Source organism: Scleropages formosus, chromosome 17 (assembly GCF_900964775.1).
Source record: "Scleropages formosus chromosome 17, fSclFor1.1, whole genome shotgun sequence".
NCBI classification, from domain to species: domain Eukaryota; kingdom Metazoa; phylum Chordata; class Actinopteri; order Osteoglossiformes; family Osteoglossidae; genus Scleropages; species Scleropages formosus.
The window spans coordinates 11,226,751-11,242,606 of record NC_041822.1 but is presented as its reverse complement, the minus strand read 5'-3'; the positions used below and the strand labels follow the sequence as shown (position 1 = coordinate 11,242,606).

At 45.7% G+C, this 15,856-nt stretch overlaps 1 protein-coding gene across 11 annotated transcripts in view; it reads left to right on the top strand.

Moving 5' to 3' along the window:
• fnbp1a (formin binding protein 1a) overlaps positions 1 to 15,856 on the top strand; it is a 68,738-nt gene that overhangs the window by 37,086 nt on the left and 15,796 nt on the right. For 6 of the 11 annotated variants that reach the window (XM_018759160.2, XM_018759159.2, XM_018759157.2 and 3 more), the window contains exons 7-10: positions 8,641 to 8,769; positions 8,932 to 9,078; positions 10,554 to 10,748; positions 13,977 to 14,159. In XM_018759160.2, the coding sequence (XP_018614676.2) occupies positions 8,641 to 8,769; positions 8,932 to 9,078; positions 10,554 to 10,748; positions 13,977 to 14,159 (654 nt within the window). The remainder of the gene's footprint in view (positions 1 to 8,640; positions 8,770 to 8,931; positions 9,079 to 10,553; positions 10,749 to 13,976; positions 14,160 to 15,856) is intronic. The other 5 variants (XM_018759164.2, XM_018759163.2, XM_018759166.2 and 2 more) reach the window with 1 other exon arrangement.

Sequence of the window (15,856 nt, the reverse complement as noted above, 5' to 3'; positions counted from 1 at the left end):
CTGGTGGGGCCAGGATGTTTTCCTCATTTTCATGGGGAGTAAAAGGAGATCAGGCTCAGGTCTTCCACCTAATCTCTTTGTAGCTTCTTGGCATTTGCATAGCCAAACGTAGGTCCGCCGAGGTCGTTGGCCCAAATGGGTATTCATATCTCAGCGCTCGGTAGCAGATCAGTTGAAGTATTGTCATGTGCACCTCAATAATTCTTGGATTTTTTTTCTTTCAACATTTGATTTTTTGTCGGCTTCGACAAATCGGAACACAATTACGTGTCTCTGGGTAAAAAGGAGCGACTTGATGTAATGTGCTTATGCCATTTTACATTCTATTGCATCCACATTTTCACAAGCTCTTTGCTAAAGCATGCGATCTTTCGCTGCTGCTTCGCTGTTATCATGGGTTACTTCATCCAAGCCTGTAGAATAACAACGTGTTATTGTCTTTGATTCTGTAGGGGTGTGAATTTTGGCTTTCTGAATTTAGCGTGTAAGCAGGCTTTATGGAATGGTTTCTTCTCAAGTACTGGATATTGTCTGGTTCTGCAAACCATGTATCTGCCAGACCAGGCCCCAAGAGGACACACTAAAAAAGCTAAGGTCAGGGGCACAAATGCTTTCATTAGCTCCTTAAATGTGAGTTTTTGTCAAGGGAAATGCAGACTGTCTCTTTGACCCAGAACATGTCATCACTTGTACTGGGGTGTGGTACGGTGATTAGGACAATCTAATGGAGCATATACCTTGTGGAGGGCACTTCCTCACTCCAATACTCTGAATCAGTTGGAATAGTCGGCTGACGTGAAGACTCTTGCGGTGGCTGTGTTGTCTAGACAGCTGGTAGCGTAGTGGTTAGTGCTACTGTCTTTTGATCTAAAGGTCAGAGGCTTGATCCTCACCTATGGCTGTAGTACCCTGGAGCAAGGCACTTACCCTAAATTGCTCTGGTGAAATGGGTGAATAGTTACAAGATTAACACTGTAAGTTGCTTTGGAGAAAAGCATCAGCTAAATAAATGTAATGTATATGTCTAAAGAGGCCTGCCTTGCTCTCAGGAGCCATCCACCATCAGCAGATGTTGAGACTCAGTTCCTTAGTGCTACAATGAAGCCATGAGGGAACAGGATGTACCGACTGCTCAGAGGAGGTCTTTCCGTGGCAGTGTAAGGCTGTGCTACTCTTACACACCCTTTATTAAAATGAACAACTGTACGTAAAGCTCTAAGTTTAACAATTTAATTTGCATTAGACGGCATGTCTTTCTAGGTGCTGTTATGCTCATGTTGTTCGGGCATAGGCTCGAATGCAGCTCGGTCTGTGTGGAGTCGGCTCGTTCACCCCATACGCGCTTGGGTTTCCTCCCACAACGCAAAGACATGCCTTCTGGTTAAATTAGCAACCCTAAACAGCCCATGTCACATGACCGTGCGTGTGACTGCATGCACGTGTGGCTGCTTCAAAATGGACTGGCACCCTGTCCGTAGTGCACCCCCCTCCCCAGCCGAGGGCACGGTGATTCCGAGATAGGCCCCACATCACTGCAGGCCTGATAAGGATAAGCAGTTACTGAAAGTGAGTGAGTTTGTTTTACTGCCTTGTTTGAACTATCACTGTAATTTGCATATTTTGCACAATTATATATATAATTATGGGTCTGTATATATATCACTCTTCCCTGAATAAGACCCATTTTTCCAAGGAACTTGGAAACAGGTTAGGTTATTATGTAACAGTTACATTTTAGCAGAAGCTGACCAAAAATAATTTTATACTAGTGCTGTATTGTACTATTACTGTTTTGAATCGGTCTCCTATGAGCATTCCTCCTCTTCCTTCTCTTACTGTTCATGTATTAGAATTTGATCATCACAAGTGATGCCGGTCGGTCCGTCGTCTCCGTCAGCTGAGATGAACATTGTTTAGGGCAAAGGCTGATGTGGGTCAGGGCATTCTCTCATCGGGGCCTAAAGCTAACTGCTCTGTCTGTCTGTTTTCTAACATGCACTGAAGCGAAGTTCCCTCAAGGTAGGTCCCACAGGCGTCCTTCGTGTTTGTGGAGATCCGTTTATCTGTTGAACGTGCACCCATAGTCACGCCGAGGCCAGTGTGTTACCAGATCCAGCCATCTGTTCAAGCAAAACACGTTCCTAAAGCGTATCCTTCTGCTGAATCACGACCAGGGTTTACTGGCATCTATGCCTCCTTTACTTCTATAATCGTGTTCTGGAACTCATCCTGGAAGTATACGTTCTGATGTCGGATCACCGGCACACGTTTCTCCCACACACCTTTGTTGCTTCATGCCTAGTTATTTTGTAACATATTCATAGAAAATGAAATTTTTCTATGGCATTCATTATTTATCATGGCACTCGGTGATGAAACTGAACAACGTGAAAAGTCGCATTTCGTTTAACGAACTTTCTCCACCTTGATGGTCTGAACAAAGCCCATTATCAGCCCGTTAGTTTCAATGAGTTCGTCTTTGACTCTTCATCCCAGAGAAAGTCCTGGTCGTTTTCTGCTGCTTCACATGCCGTCTGTCCTTTTAGCCCTGTCTGTTTGCTTCCTGCATGCCGCGGTAAAGTGCGTACGGTCTTTAACTTGGCTGAATTTCATATCACCTGTCTGTGTACCTGTATTTAACTTTATTGCGTGTCACACTCAATATGTTGGTCATACGTTCAGATCTTGTTTTCGCGATGTCGCTGTAAGCATGAGTCACTTATTGCTTTTTCCCCAAGTCCATCCAGCTCATGCCGTATTTACCACTGAAATCACGCTAAGGATACTCAGTTAAGTGGAGGCTGGGATTTTAAACGGATACTTGGATACGCTGGAAATGTATAGGAGGGTGCTGGTTAAGTTCCTAAAAAGTGCTCTGCGGAAAACTTTGGATTTGACGGCTTTCCTAAAGACAGCCGCACGCGTCACTCTTACATTTTAGCTGCGAGAGAAGTAGGTCATATTTCATCACCAATTCCTTTTCAGTGTGATTTGCAAGGGCACACATGCTCCTGCTGCCTTTCCATTCCACCGTCATCGCAGCTCGTGGCTCTGCCGTTTTCACACGTTTCTGTGAGCCTTTCCGACCCCCGCAACAAGGCTCTCCGACGAGATCTTCCTAACAAGCCTACGGGCTTTTAGCTTTTCGTCGTTTCCCATCTCATGTGCTCGGTGCGGTTACGGCGAGATGTCTGCCAGAGGTGACAATACTGGGATGCGTGCCACTTTTTGGCAGCTAATACAGTTTCCTGAGCAACATACTTTCTCAGAATTCTCAGTCGACTTCCTTTGGCCATGGCGGCGCACTTCCTTGGTTACGTAGGTGCTATGGTGATCTTGACAGAAACAGGAAGCTGTGCATTGGAGGTGCAGCTGCTTTGCGGTTGCCTGTGAGCTCGGAGCCACAGTTTCCGGTGCTCAGGAACACGACTTTGCCCTCTGCACATTCCTGTCCCTTCGACGAACACAGCAGCGCTCGAAATCGTTTATTCCTATAGCGCAATTGCTCCTTAAAAATGCAGCTCTGCCCTATGTAGAAGTGTGCCAAGCTCTGCGGGGAGACAGTGGGACTGGTGCGCTGTGATTTATTCGAAAGCCTCCCGGTCCCTGGTGCCTCTGTCGCCCCGCAGATTCATGAGCTCTGATGTTGTTTGGATCGGCGCAGCTGTGACGTCGCTCTCTGCAAAAGCCCGAGTTGTCGGTGCCAGTGCAACACTCTTCTGGTCCAGGAGGGCTCTCATCCAGCAGGATGCATAGATGTCTCTGTTTGTCCTGCCTTTTGCATAGTAAAAGCAAGAGATTGTGATGCAGCCAAGCGGCAAATTGAATTAACTGTATAATAAGGGAAAGCTGGGTTCTGATAAATAGCACATGCCTGGTGTGTTCATTGTCCTCGGGGTGAAGGATAGTGTTGTGGCAGGTCACTGACGTACTGGACTGGTTTTAAATGTTTTGGTGTAGATCCCCGTTTGTTATTGTACTTGGAGGAGCAGGACTGGACCGCAGGCGGACAGCACACAGTGGGGTCTTTGTCCCCAGAAACGGAGCAAGGAAATGAGAGGGGTCCTGTGTCTCCACCGTCCTCCTCCTGCTTCCTGCCGGCCCAAGCAGCCCGTCCATCTGCTGGACCGCTCTCACGGCGCTTCCCAGAACAAGTCGGAGTCGCCGAACAGGCGGCACTCCTCTCCAGGTTTCTGGCAGGCAGAGATGGCAGCGGGGAGCGGGTGGGGGGAGAGGGTGGCTGCTGGAGTTGCAAAGCGCAGCCTGTCCTGTCCCAAGGGATCCTTTCACATGGTAGTGCTCTGCTTTCCCCTCAGAGCCTGGACTCCCGGTGCTCAGCAGGTGCGTTAGTGGTTAAGGGTACAAAGTGAGAGGATCTGCTGCAGTTACCATGTGGTGAGGAAGTTAACCAGAATTTTCTCCAGCAGCTCAGTGCTACATGTCTGTGGACAAAAGGGTGAGCTAAAGAACTAAATGATTATGATTTAGTGATGATGCTTCAAGGTCCCAACATACTGACCTTCTCCTTCCAATAACAGCTGAAATCACTACCTTTAAATCATCTCCATGAAAGTACAGAATGGGAATAAAGGGAACAGTGATGGCTAATTGCAGGGTTTGGTACCGCTGTGCCAGTGAGCTTAAAAATGTATGGAAGCAAACAGAATGAGTCCAAAACCTTTCATATGGCAGAAAATATTGCTCAGGCAGTCAAGGTGAGCATTTATGCCAGTATGTGTTGTTTTTGCTGAGGAGCCAGCATGCCATGGATGTTGCTGAATGCACAGGAAATTCATAGTGATGTTTTACCAATCGTCCATATGAATGAAAGCAATATTTACTGATATTTTTATAAATGTGCATTGTCCACATGAATGAAATAATATATTTGTTTTATTCAGTTAGCTGTTATTTTCAGGATGTATGGCTCAATGCGGGGGGCGCGGTGGCGCAGTGGGTTGGACCACAGTCCTGCTCTCCGGTGGGTCTGGGGTTCGAGTCCCGCTTGGGGTGCCTTGCGATGGACTGGTGTCCCGTCCTGGGTGTGTCCCCTCCCCCTCCGGCCTTACGCCCTGTGTTGCCGGGTAGGCTCCGGTTCCCTGTCACCCCATATGGGACAAGCGGTTCTGAAAATGTGTGTGTGTGTGTGTGTGTGTGTGTGTGTGTGTGTGGCTCAATGCATGCCAAGTACCCGCCCCCCCCATCAAGATTGACCACACTGGTACAGAAACAGAGCGACTGGCATTCAGCTTCCACTCCTCTCCTGTTCAGACATGCAATGGTTAATAGTGCCCAGCAGGTCCATTCCTCATGTGTGACTGACAGTGCCGAGTTTCTGGGTGTGTCCTTCCAGTTGGACCCTCGTGTCAAGCTGAGGTGTTGGCGGCTCTGCTCACCATTCACACTTGCGTTGTTTTCCTTTACTCAACAAGCTAGAGCTTCTTATACTGAGTGCGGTTCATATCTTTTACTTCAAACTGTCATTCTTACAACATGCAGAACACATCAGTCTATAAGCAAAACTTGGCTTTCTTCTTTCCAGTCCCATTCTAATCTGTTTGTCGTTTTACCCGTCGCTTCTCCAGTTCGCAGTACCCACTCACTGTGAAATCCCTGTCCAAGTCAGGGTCGCGGTGGTCTGGAGCCTGTGCTGGAAGGGAGCACCCAGGATGAGACACCAGTCCATGAAGCTGACAGTAGCACAAGGGGAAAAAAAAATTATTTGTCTATTTATTATCTGTGACCACTTGTCCGGTGCAGAGTTGCAGTGGTCTCGAGTTTATCCAGGAAGCACAGGGCATGAGTCAGGATACATCCTAGACATACACACACCATGGGCGAATTGTAGTTGCCAGTCCATCTGAAACATGAGTTTTACATGTGGGAGGACACCCGTGCACCTGGAGGAAACCCGGGCAGGTACGGGGAAATGTGCACGCTGCACGCCGACAGCGTTGGATTCAAACTCATGTCCAAATCCGCAGCCCAGGAGCTGTGAGGCATAAGCGCTAATGCGATAGGGCGTTAGGATCTCGTGGTTTAACATTTAGATAATGAAACTCTGTCCCCTATAAACCGCTGCAGTCTTACATCCTTCCCATTGCACATGTAAGACGAGTCATCAGAACATTGTTCGTTAGTCATTTGTGAGCTGTCGGGACTAGAGTGGCTTAATTATAGGGGAACATGCTGCGTCTACCAAAGACATCCAGCTGGGTCACAGGTAGAGCAAGGTGGAGCTCGATTTCAATCCTTTAAGCGCAGCACGACGCCTGCTGCGCAGCCCAGCATTGCACAACACATTCTACATGTGTGTCACGTCCACGCCCGCAACTCAGTCGACGGCACCTGACTCCGGTCCAGCACCTGACTAACTCCCTACCCTTTAAAAAACACTCTACAGCTCCCATACCTTTGCGGAATCTCGTCAGAGACAACCGCCCTTCCTCGTGACGCTTCGTTCACATCCTCCGGTTTTTGACTCTTCGCTTCGTTTCCCAACCACGTCCACGGATCCTCTTTCCTGTCATGTTCGCCACTTGACCGACCCTTCGCTAAGTCCCCCGATCTTGCTCGTGAATCTTCACCCTGACCCTGACCGCCAATCGACCGACCCTTCATCTGTCCCCGACACCGAGAACTTGCCTCATCCCTCGACTCCGGACGAACGACGCTGCACTTGGGTCCAGCCGTCCCGGCTCCCTATGTTTCGCGTGACAATGTGCTCTCACCTGGGGTAGAATTAGGGAAGTGTCCCAGGATCATCAGATCACCCATCCTACTGAAGCGGCCTCCGGTCTGACGGAGCTGTGTCACGGAGAAGTGCAGGTGCAAACTGTAATGCCCAGATCATTATTTCATCCACCATGTGATGGACCACTGGGTTGCTGCTTTGATGTGGTGACTGGGACCATTTAAGGCCTTTGCAGATGTTTTTGGCCTTTGCAAATGCTGCGAACCGGGCCATTACGGCAGCGGTGGTTGAGCTCTGCCAGTTGATCAAAGGCTCCACGTTTCGTTTCATAAGGGGGGTTTGACGCCTCACAAAGGGCTTTTCCACATAGTCATGATAAGCGAATGGGCAAAAAATTAATTTCTCTAACGAAGATGCTATCCCATTTAAAATAAATGAGATGACAAGAAAAACACATGACCGGGGATGACTTGTTTTACTGAGTTGTGCCCGCAGGCAGAGTACATGTATGAAAGGTCATGCGTCACAAAATGGAAACGGACGCTGCGGAGGTCTGCCCCAAACGTGACTCACATTAAAATGCTGAGCAGCTGTCATGTGCGGTGTCCGGATCCATTCGCCAGGAGACTTCTGCCTTCTGTTACCATGGCTGAAACGGGGGAGCCTCAGCCTTTGCTCACTAAAGCCACGCGCACTCTCTGCCCTGGGCACAACATTTAAAACCGGATGGAGAATTGTCTACACGCAGTTGAAGGAGGGCCAAGGTGCCTCTAAGTGGAAAGCTTTACACCTGCTATAAAACTGGAGTCTCTAACACGCTGGTTGTTTCTGCCCTGAGGTCATGTCCAACTGGAAGGGCTTGTGTGGAAAAGACGTCATGCACCTTAGGTAAAAATGTTGCCTGTGGGCTTCCAAGTGGCTCAGCCAGTTAAGGTGCTATTCCTAACTTAGCTCTGTACCGTACACTGTGCTATGAGTCAATTGTGACCTATTATTGAAAAAATCATTTTTGGGTAGAAGACGGGGCATCTGTTGTTGCTCGAGCGCCACCTACAGACAGGACAGGCATGTGCAGGTGGCCGCTTGTGAGCTGTGATGGAGGGACTGCAACTTCAGTAAGCTTTACCTACAATGAAAAGTAATAATAATAATAATAATAATAAAGGAAAGAAAGCAGCCAGACTGTGAAAAGCATACATCCTGATTTTCTATTAAAATGAAGATGTCATGCCTGCTGTGGACATCTTAATAACCACACACGCACACACACACACACACACATTGCTGCTTGTCCCAAGTGGGGACCCAGTGAACCGGAGCCTAACCCGGCAAAAAAGGGCGTAAGGCTGGAGGGGGAAGGGACACACCCAGGACGGGACGCCAGTCCGTTGCAAGGCACCCCAAGTAGAACTCGAACCCCAGACCTGCCAGAGAGCAGGACCCGACCAAACCCACTGCGCCACCAGTAAAAAGAACTCAAAATAAAAAAATTCTGAAAAAATAATCTATAAAGCGAGAGAGGTTAAAATCCATGCGAGTCCAGCTTTAGGCAGATGTTCGCTGGTTTGTATTTACATGTTATTATAATTAATTGTTTGTGGCTGCTCTTTATAGTGCCAAAATAAGAACCTGTTCTGTGATATTAAGCACTTCTCTCAGAGTGAGGTATTTTAACATTATTTGGACAGCACGTGCTTATAAATTTCCACTTCCCTGTTTGTCAAGTGCTCATTTCACTTGCCGTCACAGAAATGTCCTTGCCTGATTTTTTTTTTTTTTTGCTGAGTTTTGCCTCCACAAAGAGCTACTGTGCTTCACATCCGGAGCAGCACCGGGCTTTGTGTGTGCCACATCAGGGTGTTTTCAAAAGTGTCCCATAAAACAGTGTTAGCAAGTGTAAGTTATGCCATCATATCCCCACCTCATCTCCTCTGCTCTCCCGACAGGCACGGCAGCAGGCACAAATGAGGCATCAGATGGCAGAGGACAGCAAGAATGAATACTCAGCCTGCCTTCAGAAGTTCAACCAGGAGCAGAATGAACATTATTACACCCTTATACCACATATCTTCCAGGTAATGGCTTACTTTATAGTCTGACTTACAAGTACCTGCAGAATTCCTTTCCGAAATCCTCGAAGGTCCCTAAAATGTATTCTTGAATCGGTGGAAACGACGTGCAACATTCTAAACATTAAGAACGCCGGAAGTCAAGCCATGTACTTTTGACTCTCGTAGAGGATTCAGGACATGGAAGAGAGGCGGATTCAGAAAGTTGGGGAATCCATGAAGACCTTCGCAGAGGTTGACCGCCAAGTGCTGCCCATTGTGGGCAAGTGTCTGGATGGCATGACTAAGGCAGCAGAATCTATTGAGCCCAAAAGTGTAAGTAGAATAAGATGCTTGCAGTACTTTTCTTTATTCTGGTCATACTCCACATGTAACACAAGTACGTTAATGAGAATACTGGTTATATTAGCATTAAAAAAAACCTAACCGACTGAGAGCAACAGATTTGAGAAATGAACTTTTAGATTCTGTCGTTACTTTCTTTGAAATTATTTTCCCACGCTAAGCGAATGAAAGTAAAAGAGTTTAATGAGTAAAACCAAAATTCAGAAGCGACTGTGAGGAATATTTTAAAGTGTTGCACACTGTGGAATGCAGGCCATTATGAAAGCGGATGAATTATGCATGCTAGCAAAATGGAAGTCGGATTCCCGAGAATGGTCTGCCTCTTTCGCATACAGTAACTAATTGATGAACCTGCAAAATTTGTTGCTAGGCAGTATCTTCAGCAGACCACTTACATTCAGAGAGATAGGGGGGAACTAACCTAGGCCTAAAACTGATGGATTTTTCTGTAAATTACAAATTGCTCACCTTAAATGATCACCATTTCCCTATATGACCTAATCTCTCCCATATACTTAAAGACAGCATTACTAAAAACAATGTAATGTTAAGTTACGTTGATTCATGAAGTAAGGACACATTAACAGCAGTAATGTGAAAATTGCACTGTAATACTGTAGCCCTTTTGCCTATGCCTAGCTGCTCGCTCTGATTTGATGGTGTCAGAAGTGGGATGCGGCACCCAGTCTTCACTGTGGCCTGAGTCCAAGGCTGCGGACTAAGATAAGCCGCCACGGTTGTTGTGCGGCCTCCGGCTGCTGGAGAAAAGGGAGTGCAGATGACGTAATGTCAACAGGAAGTCGTTACTCAAACACCATCCCCTCGTTCCATTTCTTTGTTGTTTTTATTGATTGTTTAATGTTTTCCTTTTTTTCCCTTTTGACGGTCGCTGGTTTGCACTCGTGTTAATGTCCTCGCTCATCTTACAAGTTTTCCTGCAGCTTCTGGAAAAATTTTCCTCTATGTAATTTATCAGAATAATAGAACTGTTATAAAAACAAATACAGTAGCCTGTTACGGGCTTCAATGACATTGATCGAAAAAATTATCTAAAAGAAAGAAAACATAGTTTTTTATTTATTTATTTTTTTTTTTAACTGTGGGATTTAACTGTATTGCTTAAAACTGGTGATCCAATGGGGGGGCAGGAGGTCTGGCCAATCCCCACTATGTTACGGGTCTGAGGTTCGAGCCCTGCTTGGGGTGCCTTGCGACGGACTGGCGTCCCGTCTTCGGTATGTCCCCTCCCTCTTCGGCCTTACGCCCTGTGTTGCTGGGTCAGGCTCCAGCTCACTGTGCCCCCCTCAGGACAAGCGGTTATTGACGACGTGTGTGTGTGTGTGTGTGTGTGTGTGGTGATAAATGCTAAGTCCATCCTAATGATAGCTTATTTTCTAGTGTCCTTTTTCCTAGCGAGATTCTCTTATTGTCTTACTGTTTCCTAGGATTCAAATCAGGTGATAGAGTCGTACAAGTCTGGGTTCGAGCCACCAGGAGACGTGGAGTTTGAAGACTACAGTCAGCCAATGAAAAGGACGGCATCAGACACCAGCTTGTCCAACTCCCGTAATGAAGGAAAGCCAGATAAGCCCATCAGCAAAAGCAAGGGCAAACTGTGGCCTTTCATCAAGAAGAATAAGGTAGACCTACTAACAAAATCCACTTGTTTTTCCTCTCATAGCCCAGAATGTGCTTCATGTCAGTGCAGATCCACCAGTTGTCTTCTTGTTCTAACGTCTCGGTGTGCCTTAGAAACGGCGCTCCTTGGGATCCTTTACTCGACGGTTCAATCCCATCTTATTGCACACTTTCTGAATTTCCTTTTTTCCTTGTGTTGTCATCACTGTTCTTGTTTTGCCATTCACATTCCTTTATCTTATTTCAGGCTGTTTATGGCTTTTATACGTATTGTGATTGCAGTTTTTTCTTTTCTTTTCTTCACCCACCATTGGTCATTGGTTATTTCCATGTTTTTTGAACCATCCTTCTTAACTCTCTCCCCTGTCACAGTTGTTGAGCCACAGAGACACTCTCCAAATGAAATAGATTAAAACATAACCTCACCCTTTGGCTGTTGCCATACCCCTCTCTGCTTCACCCCACCTTTATCCTCTATTAATTATTTCCTCATCCTTGTGTGTCTGGTGTGATTTACAGTGATTTACCGCAATCCCCAGCTACCATACAGTTTGGCAGTCATCTGTCAGTTGGGAAATGTTGAGATTATTAAGGACAAATATGTGTCAAGTGCAAGGAAACATTTTTTCTTTTTTTAAACATCATCACAGTTTTGTTCATATCCAGGGAAATGTGAGTTTCCTGCTGCATTTTTTAAAGCAACGGATCCTGTTTCAGTTCATCGTCATTACAAGGAAATGGACCTTCCAACCCTTGACCTACCTTTGTATATTTGGTGTGTTTTATCTGTTTTGCATGGATGACAGAAGTATTGCTGTCTGTCAGAGGACACAGGAATAGGGGTCACAATACTCACAGATAAATGACAGATATGACCTGTTGCACTTATGCCATTTGGTTTGCCAGATTAATGTCACAAACTGTTAACAGCAGCAAGAGAAAGTGCTGTGGAACAGAACTGAATGTTCTGGAATGAAATGTTAATAGCAAACACTCAAATACAGTGCAAGTCATGCGTTTCAAATTTTATAAGTCATACAGGTTTTTTTTTTTAGTGGAATGTGGCACATTTTTAGAGCAATTAATATTTTGGATGTTTTCCTTGTGTAAACTGAAGCGCTTCAGACATGCCATCGAAGCATCGCATTATAATGACAACCTTATGAAGCACTCCTCTGACATGTACGTGTTGCTCTTCGTATGTCAGTTGTGTGTTCTGTATGTTGAGCCATCTGGATAAAGGTCTTTTGGATAAGGATAAAAAAAAAAATTCTACTATGCCAAATAACGATCCCATCTAGGTTATCCAGGTCATCGTACACTAGTCCACCGTATGGACGCACATCTGCGCGTATCGCAAACTAACTGATTCTTATTAACTGCTATAGTTGAACTGCTACTAGCTGACCGTGAAGTCCCGAATATGCAGTACGGTCCCCGTTATCCAGTCCTCCATGTCATCTGACTGCACGTGTTTTTGTGTCTTTTATGCTACGCTTTTAGCAAAACGTCTCTAATTGAAAGTCCATCCACTTTAGCAGCACGTGCAAACATACTACTCCCCACACACGTTTTACAAGCTTTTTTTTTTTTTTTTTTTTTTTTTAAACATAGCTGTGTGCTGAACTGTGACCATTTAATAACTGTGGTGTAATTTTTGTTTTGCTTTAGGTTTTATTTCAAATACACTGAAATAATGATGACTGCCTTTGGTTGAAAATTAATGAATTAAAGTTTTCGTAGCTTTTTAAGTTGCCGATCGAGCAATTTGTATCCAAGTACAGTGCATCTCATACAGTATTCGATATGGGTCCATATTTTCTGGATTTTTTTGTTTTCCAGCCCACAGTTGTTCAGGTTTAGCTGGATAATTAAGATTGTACTGTACTGAAATACTGGTAAATTTTTGCTAAATATACATAGTACATAAATAAATTATACAGTATACTATATAGTAAATATATTGTATACAGTCCATAAGGCAACAGTGGAAATTTAATTCCGTTATTAACAACCACCAAGTGATTGGTAATATTTGCCTGAATTTGTCTTTCTGTGTGATCGTAATAGATTTAGATTTTAAAGAGATACTTTTGCATATTATGATATACTCTGCTAATTCTCAAAAACTTGCTTTGCTTACTGGATGTGATGTCAGTTAATTGTTTTGAAGATTATTTAGTAACCACTTAAACTTTTGTGAAAGTAACCTGGAAAAAGATGAAAATTAAGAGGTCAAACTTATGGCTGCCTTTAACAAAACTTTAACAAACATTAATATGTTGTACAGAAAAGCACAAGCAGGAAAACATTTCCTCTCGCTCCTAAGGTGCTCCTAAATTTATATGAATGTCATCACAAGTTCAAACGGGGAGTGGATTTTTTTTTTATTATTTTTTTAAACCTTTACTGCATTTGGTTGCGTCCCAGGTCTTAATTCCCCGTCCTCACAGGCCACGGGGTATGCTCGTCCATGCCCCAGTAAAGCTCTTAAATGCTCGGCCTTGATTTGTATATTAATTGAATACATTGCATTGATTTACTGATTCCAAGCACACAGAAATGAGGGAGTAACTGAGACCTTGTTTTAGAGCAGTGGCTGAGAAAACATTCTGTTTATGTGTGCAAGTAAATCAGTCGTAGCGTTATTCTTTCAAGCAGTAATAACGCTGCTTTTTACTTACATTTTCACCAGTATTCCTCCGTTCTAATTCTGTTTGATACTGTTGAAAATTGTGGCACATTATCAAGACACTTGCTTTAAATTGGTTTGAATCTCATGACTTTGTCAAAATTAGTGATGAAGGGTCGTATTAAAATACGCTCATATCCTGGAGCGGAGAGCTGTACGGTACATTTTCGTTTGCACCCAAGAGTGTGCTTTGTGTTTTTTTTTTTCTTTTCTTTCTTTAAACAATATGGCAATGAATTATGCTGCTGCCCAATAATGTGCCGAAGTCCAGATCAAATCGCTTGCATGTGCCAAATGGATAAAGGACGAGCGCATGAACCTCTAACAACATGCTTCAACCTCCTTTCGCTTTTTCTATTTTCTAAACTTTGTTTGTGTAGTTGTCCCTTCTATTAATTGAACGAAGAAACAGAAGCGTTTGGTTTGATATTTTGTTTGCTGCTCATGTCTTTAGTCTTATTTTTCTCGTTTTGTGTTTCTTTTTATCCTTGTTGTTTCGCTCCTCTTTTCTGCCACCATCATCTATCTTACTCGGTAGCTTATGTCCCTGTTAACGTCCCCCCACCAGCCCCCACCTCCCCCTCCTGCCTCCCCCTCCCCTTCTGCTATCCCCAATGGCCCCCAGTCTCCCAAGCAGCACAAGGAGCCCCTCTCACACCGCCTCAACGAGTTCATGACCTCCAAACCCAAAATGCACTGCTTCCGGAGTCTGAAGCGTGGGGTAAGTTGTCCTGTGGATGCTGTGCGTCTCTCGCTGTCCCACTCCGCCGTATGCGATGGGGACCACGGTCCTGTCGGGGTCCCGGCTCCGACAGCAGCGGAATCTGCTGTCCAAAAGAAGCACGTGGAGGAGCTGATCATGTCTCCGGTGGTTCGGGTCGTTCTGCCTTGGTTCTATGTCTTAATGCTGAGCATGCTTATCAGTGGTGAGGTGAGATATTCAACCAAGGCTGAGGTGCTTCCGTGATCCACTGTTGACAACCACGGTTTCCCTATGACTCGTAAGAATCCGCATCACCGGCTGTTTCGTGCTCCACAGCATTTACAGCCCGAACGTCTTACTCCTGCGCGATCGGCTCTCTGAAATCTAGCCATGAAGCTTCCTCTGCCATCAGAGTGAACGTGAGCAATTCGATTTGGAGCGCCGAAATAACTCTCCGAGTTAATGTACGTTTCTAAATATGTACCGCGGTGATGCGCTCAAACGAGAGCCGGCTCCATACGGCGGAGGGATTGCTCGGCAGCGTCCGTGGCGGACCCTCGTTCCCCTCGTACGGCGCTCTCCTCTCACGCTCTTCGTGCCTCACTGACTCATACTTTCTGTGCCTCGCTGCCTCTTGCACGCTTCCTCTCCAGCACAACATCTTGCAGTGCCCGATTTCTGCATTTTTGATCTGCGGGGAAGCCTGCTGCGAAAAGTGGCATTACGCCCTTCCGGCGGTGTCGCTCTACATGTCGGGATACCCGTGGTCGCCGTACCTGAGACACAGCGTCCGGGTCTCCTCGTTGGCATTTGCGGTTTTTGACCTCTGCTCAATGGTGAGCAAGCGATTAGTGCAATTGCTAAATATACTCTGAAATTTAATGAAGCTAACTGAGTCCCGGGGGATTTGCTCCACTTTCGGAAATTGTGCGTACTGGATGGAAAGTGAGGCCACGTGACGTGTTAATGAGATGGGACAATTGGCCGGGACCTTCCTCGCATCGCACTCTTCCTTACGATGTTCCTATGACATGATCCACGTGCACTCTTCGCAGGCCAAACGGAAAGCGTCGCTCGTGCTCTGCTGGGTCAGATCGGGTGCTTGCCATTGTTTCTTTCTAAGAGTGCAGTGACTAGCTGCAGCAAAACATGTATGCAGTAAACGGAAATCGTACCAGATTTACCAAGTGTTGAGTAGCGTAGCGTTAGTTATCTTCTGTCTCTAGCCGGAAGGTGAAATGGGAAACGTTCACCGCTCCGCCGGAGGCTCTTTCTGTTCGATGGACTGCCGCGGATTTCGGATTCACTTTGGGTTTTACTTTAACTGGCCCGTAATTGTGTTTGAGTGCACGTCTCTGGTTTCAGCCGGGTGATGGAAGCGTGTGCCGTCGTCAGAGCTGCGTAGGCAGCGGGCACCGTGTCCTTCTCCAGCAGTAGATGGTTTGCCAGTGGTTCCACAGGCAGGGTACAGTCGAGCGGAAAGAAGATGGGAGGAGAGGTGGCAAAGGGCACACCTGCATGCTGACACGGGGGAAAAAAAAATGGATTATGTGTCTGTGGCAATGGGACTGTGACAAAGTAAAAATTGTGCATCGTTCCATGACGATCTAACTGAAAATGCAAATGCACTTCATGACATCATTGATACCCATAGTCATTTACATTATCATTGCATTTCTCTGTTTTTCTTTTCCTTTCTTTATATATCTTTTAAA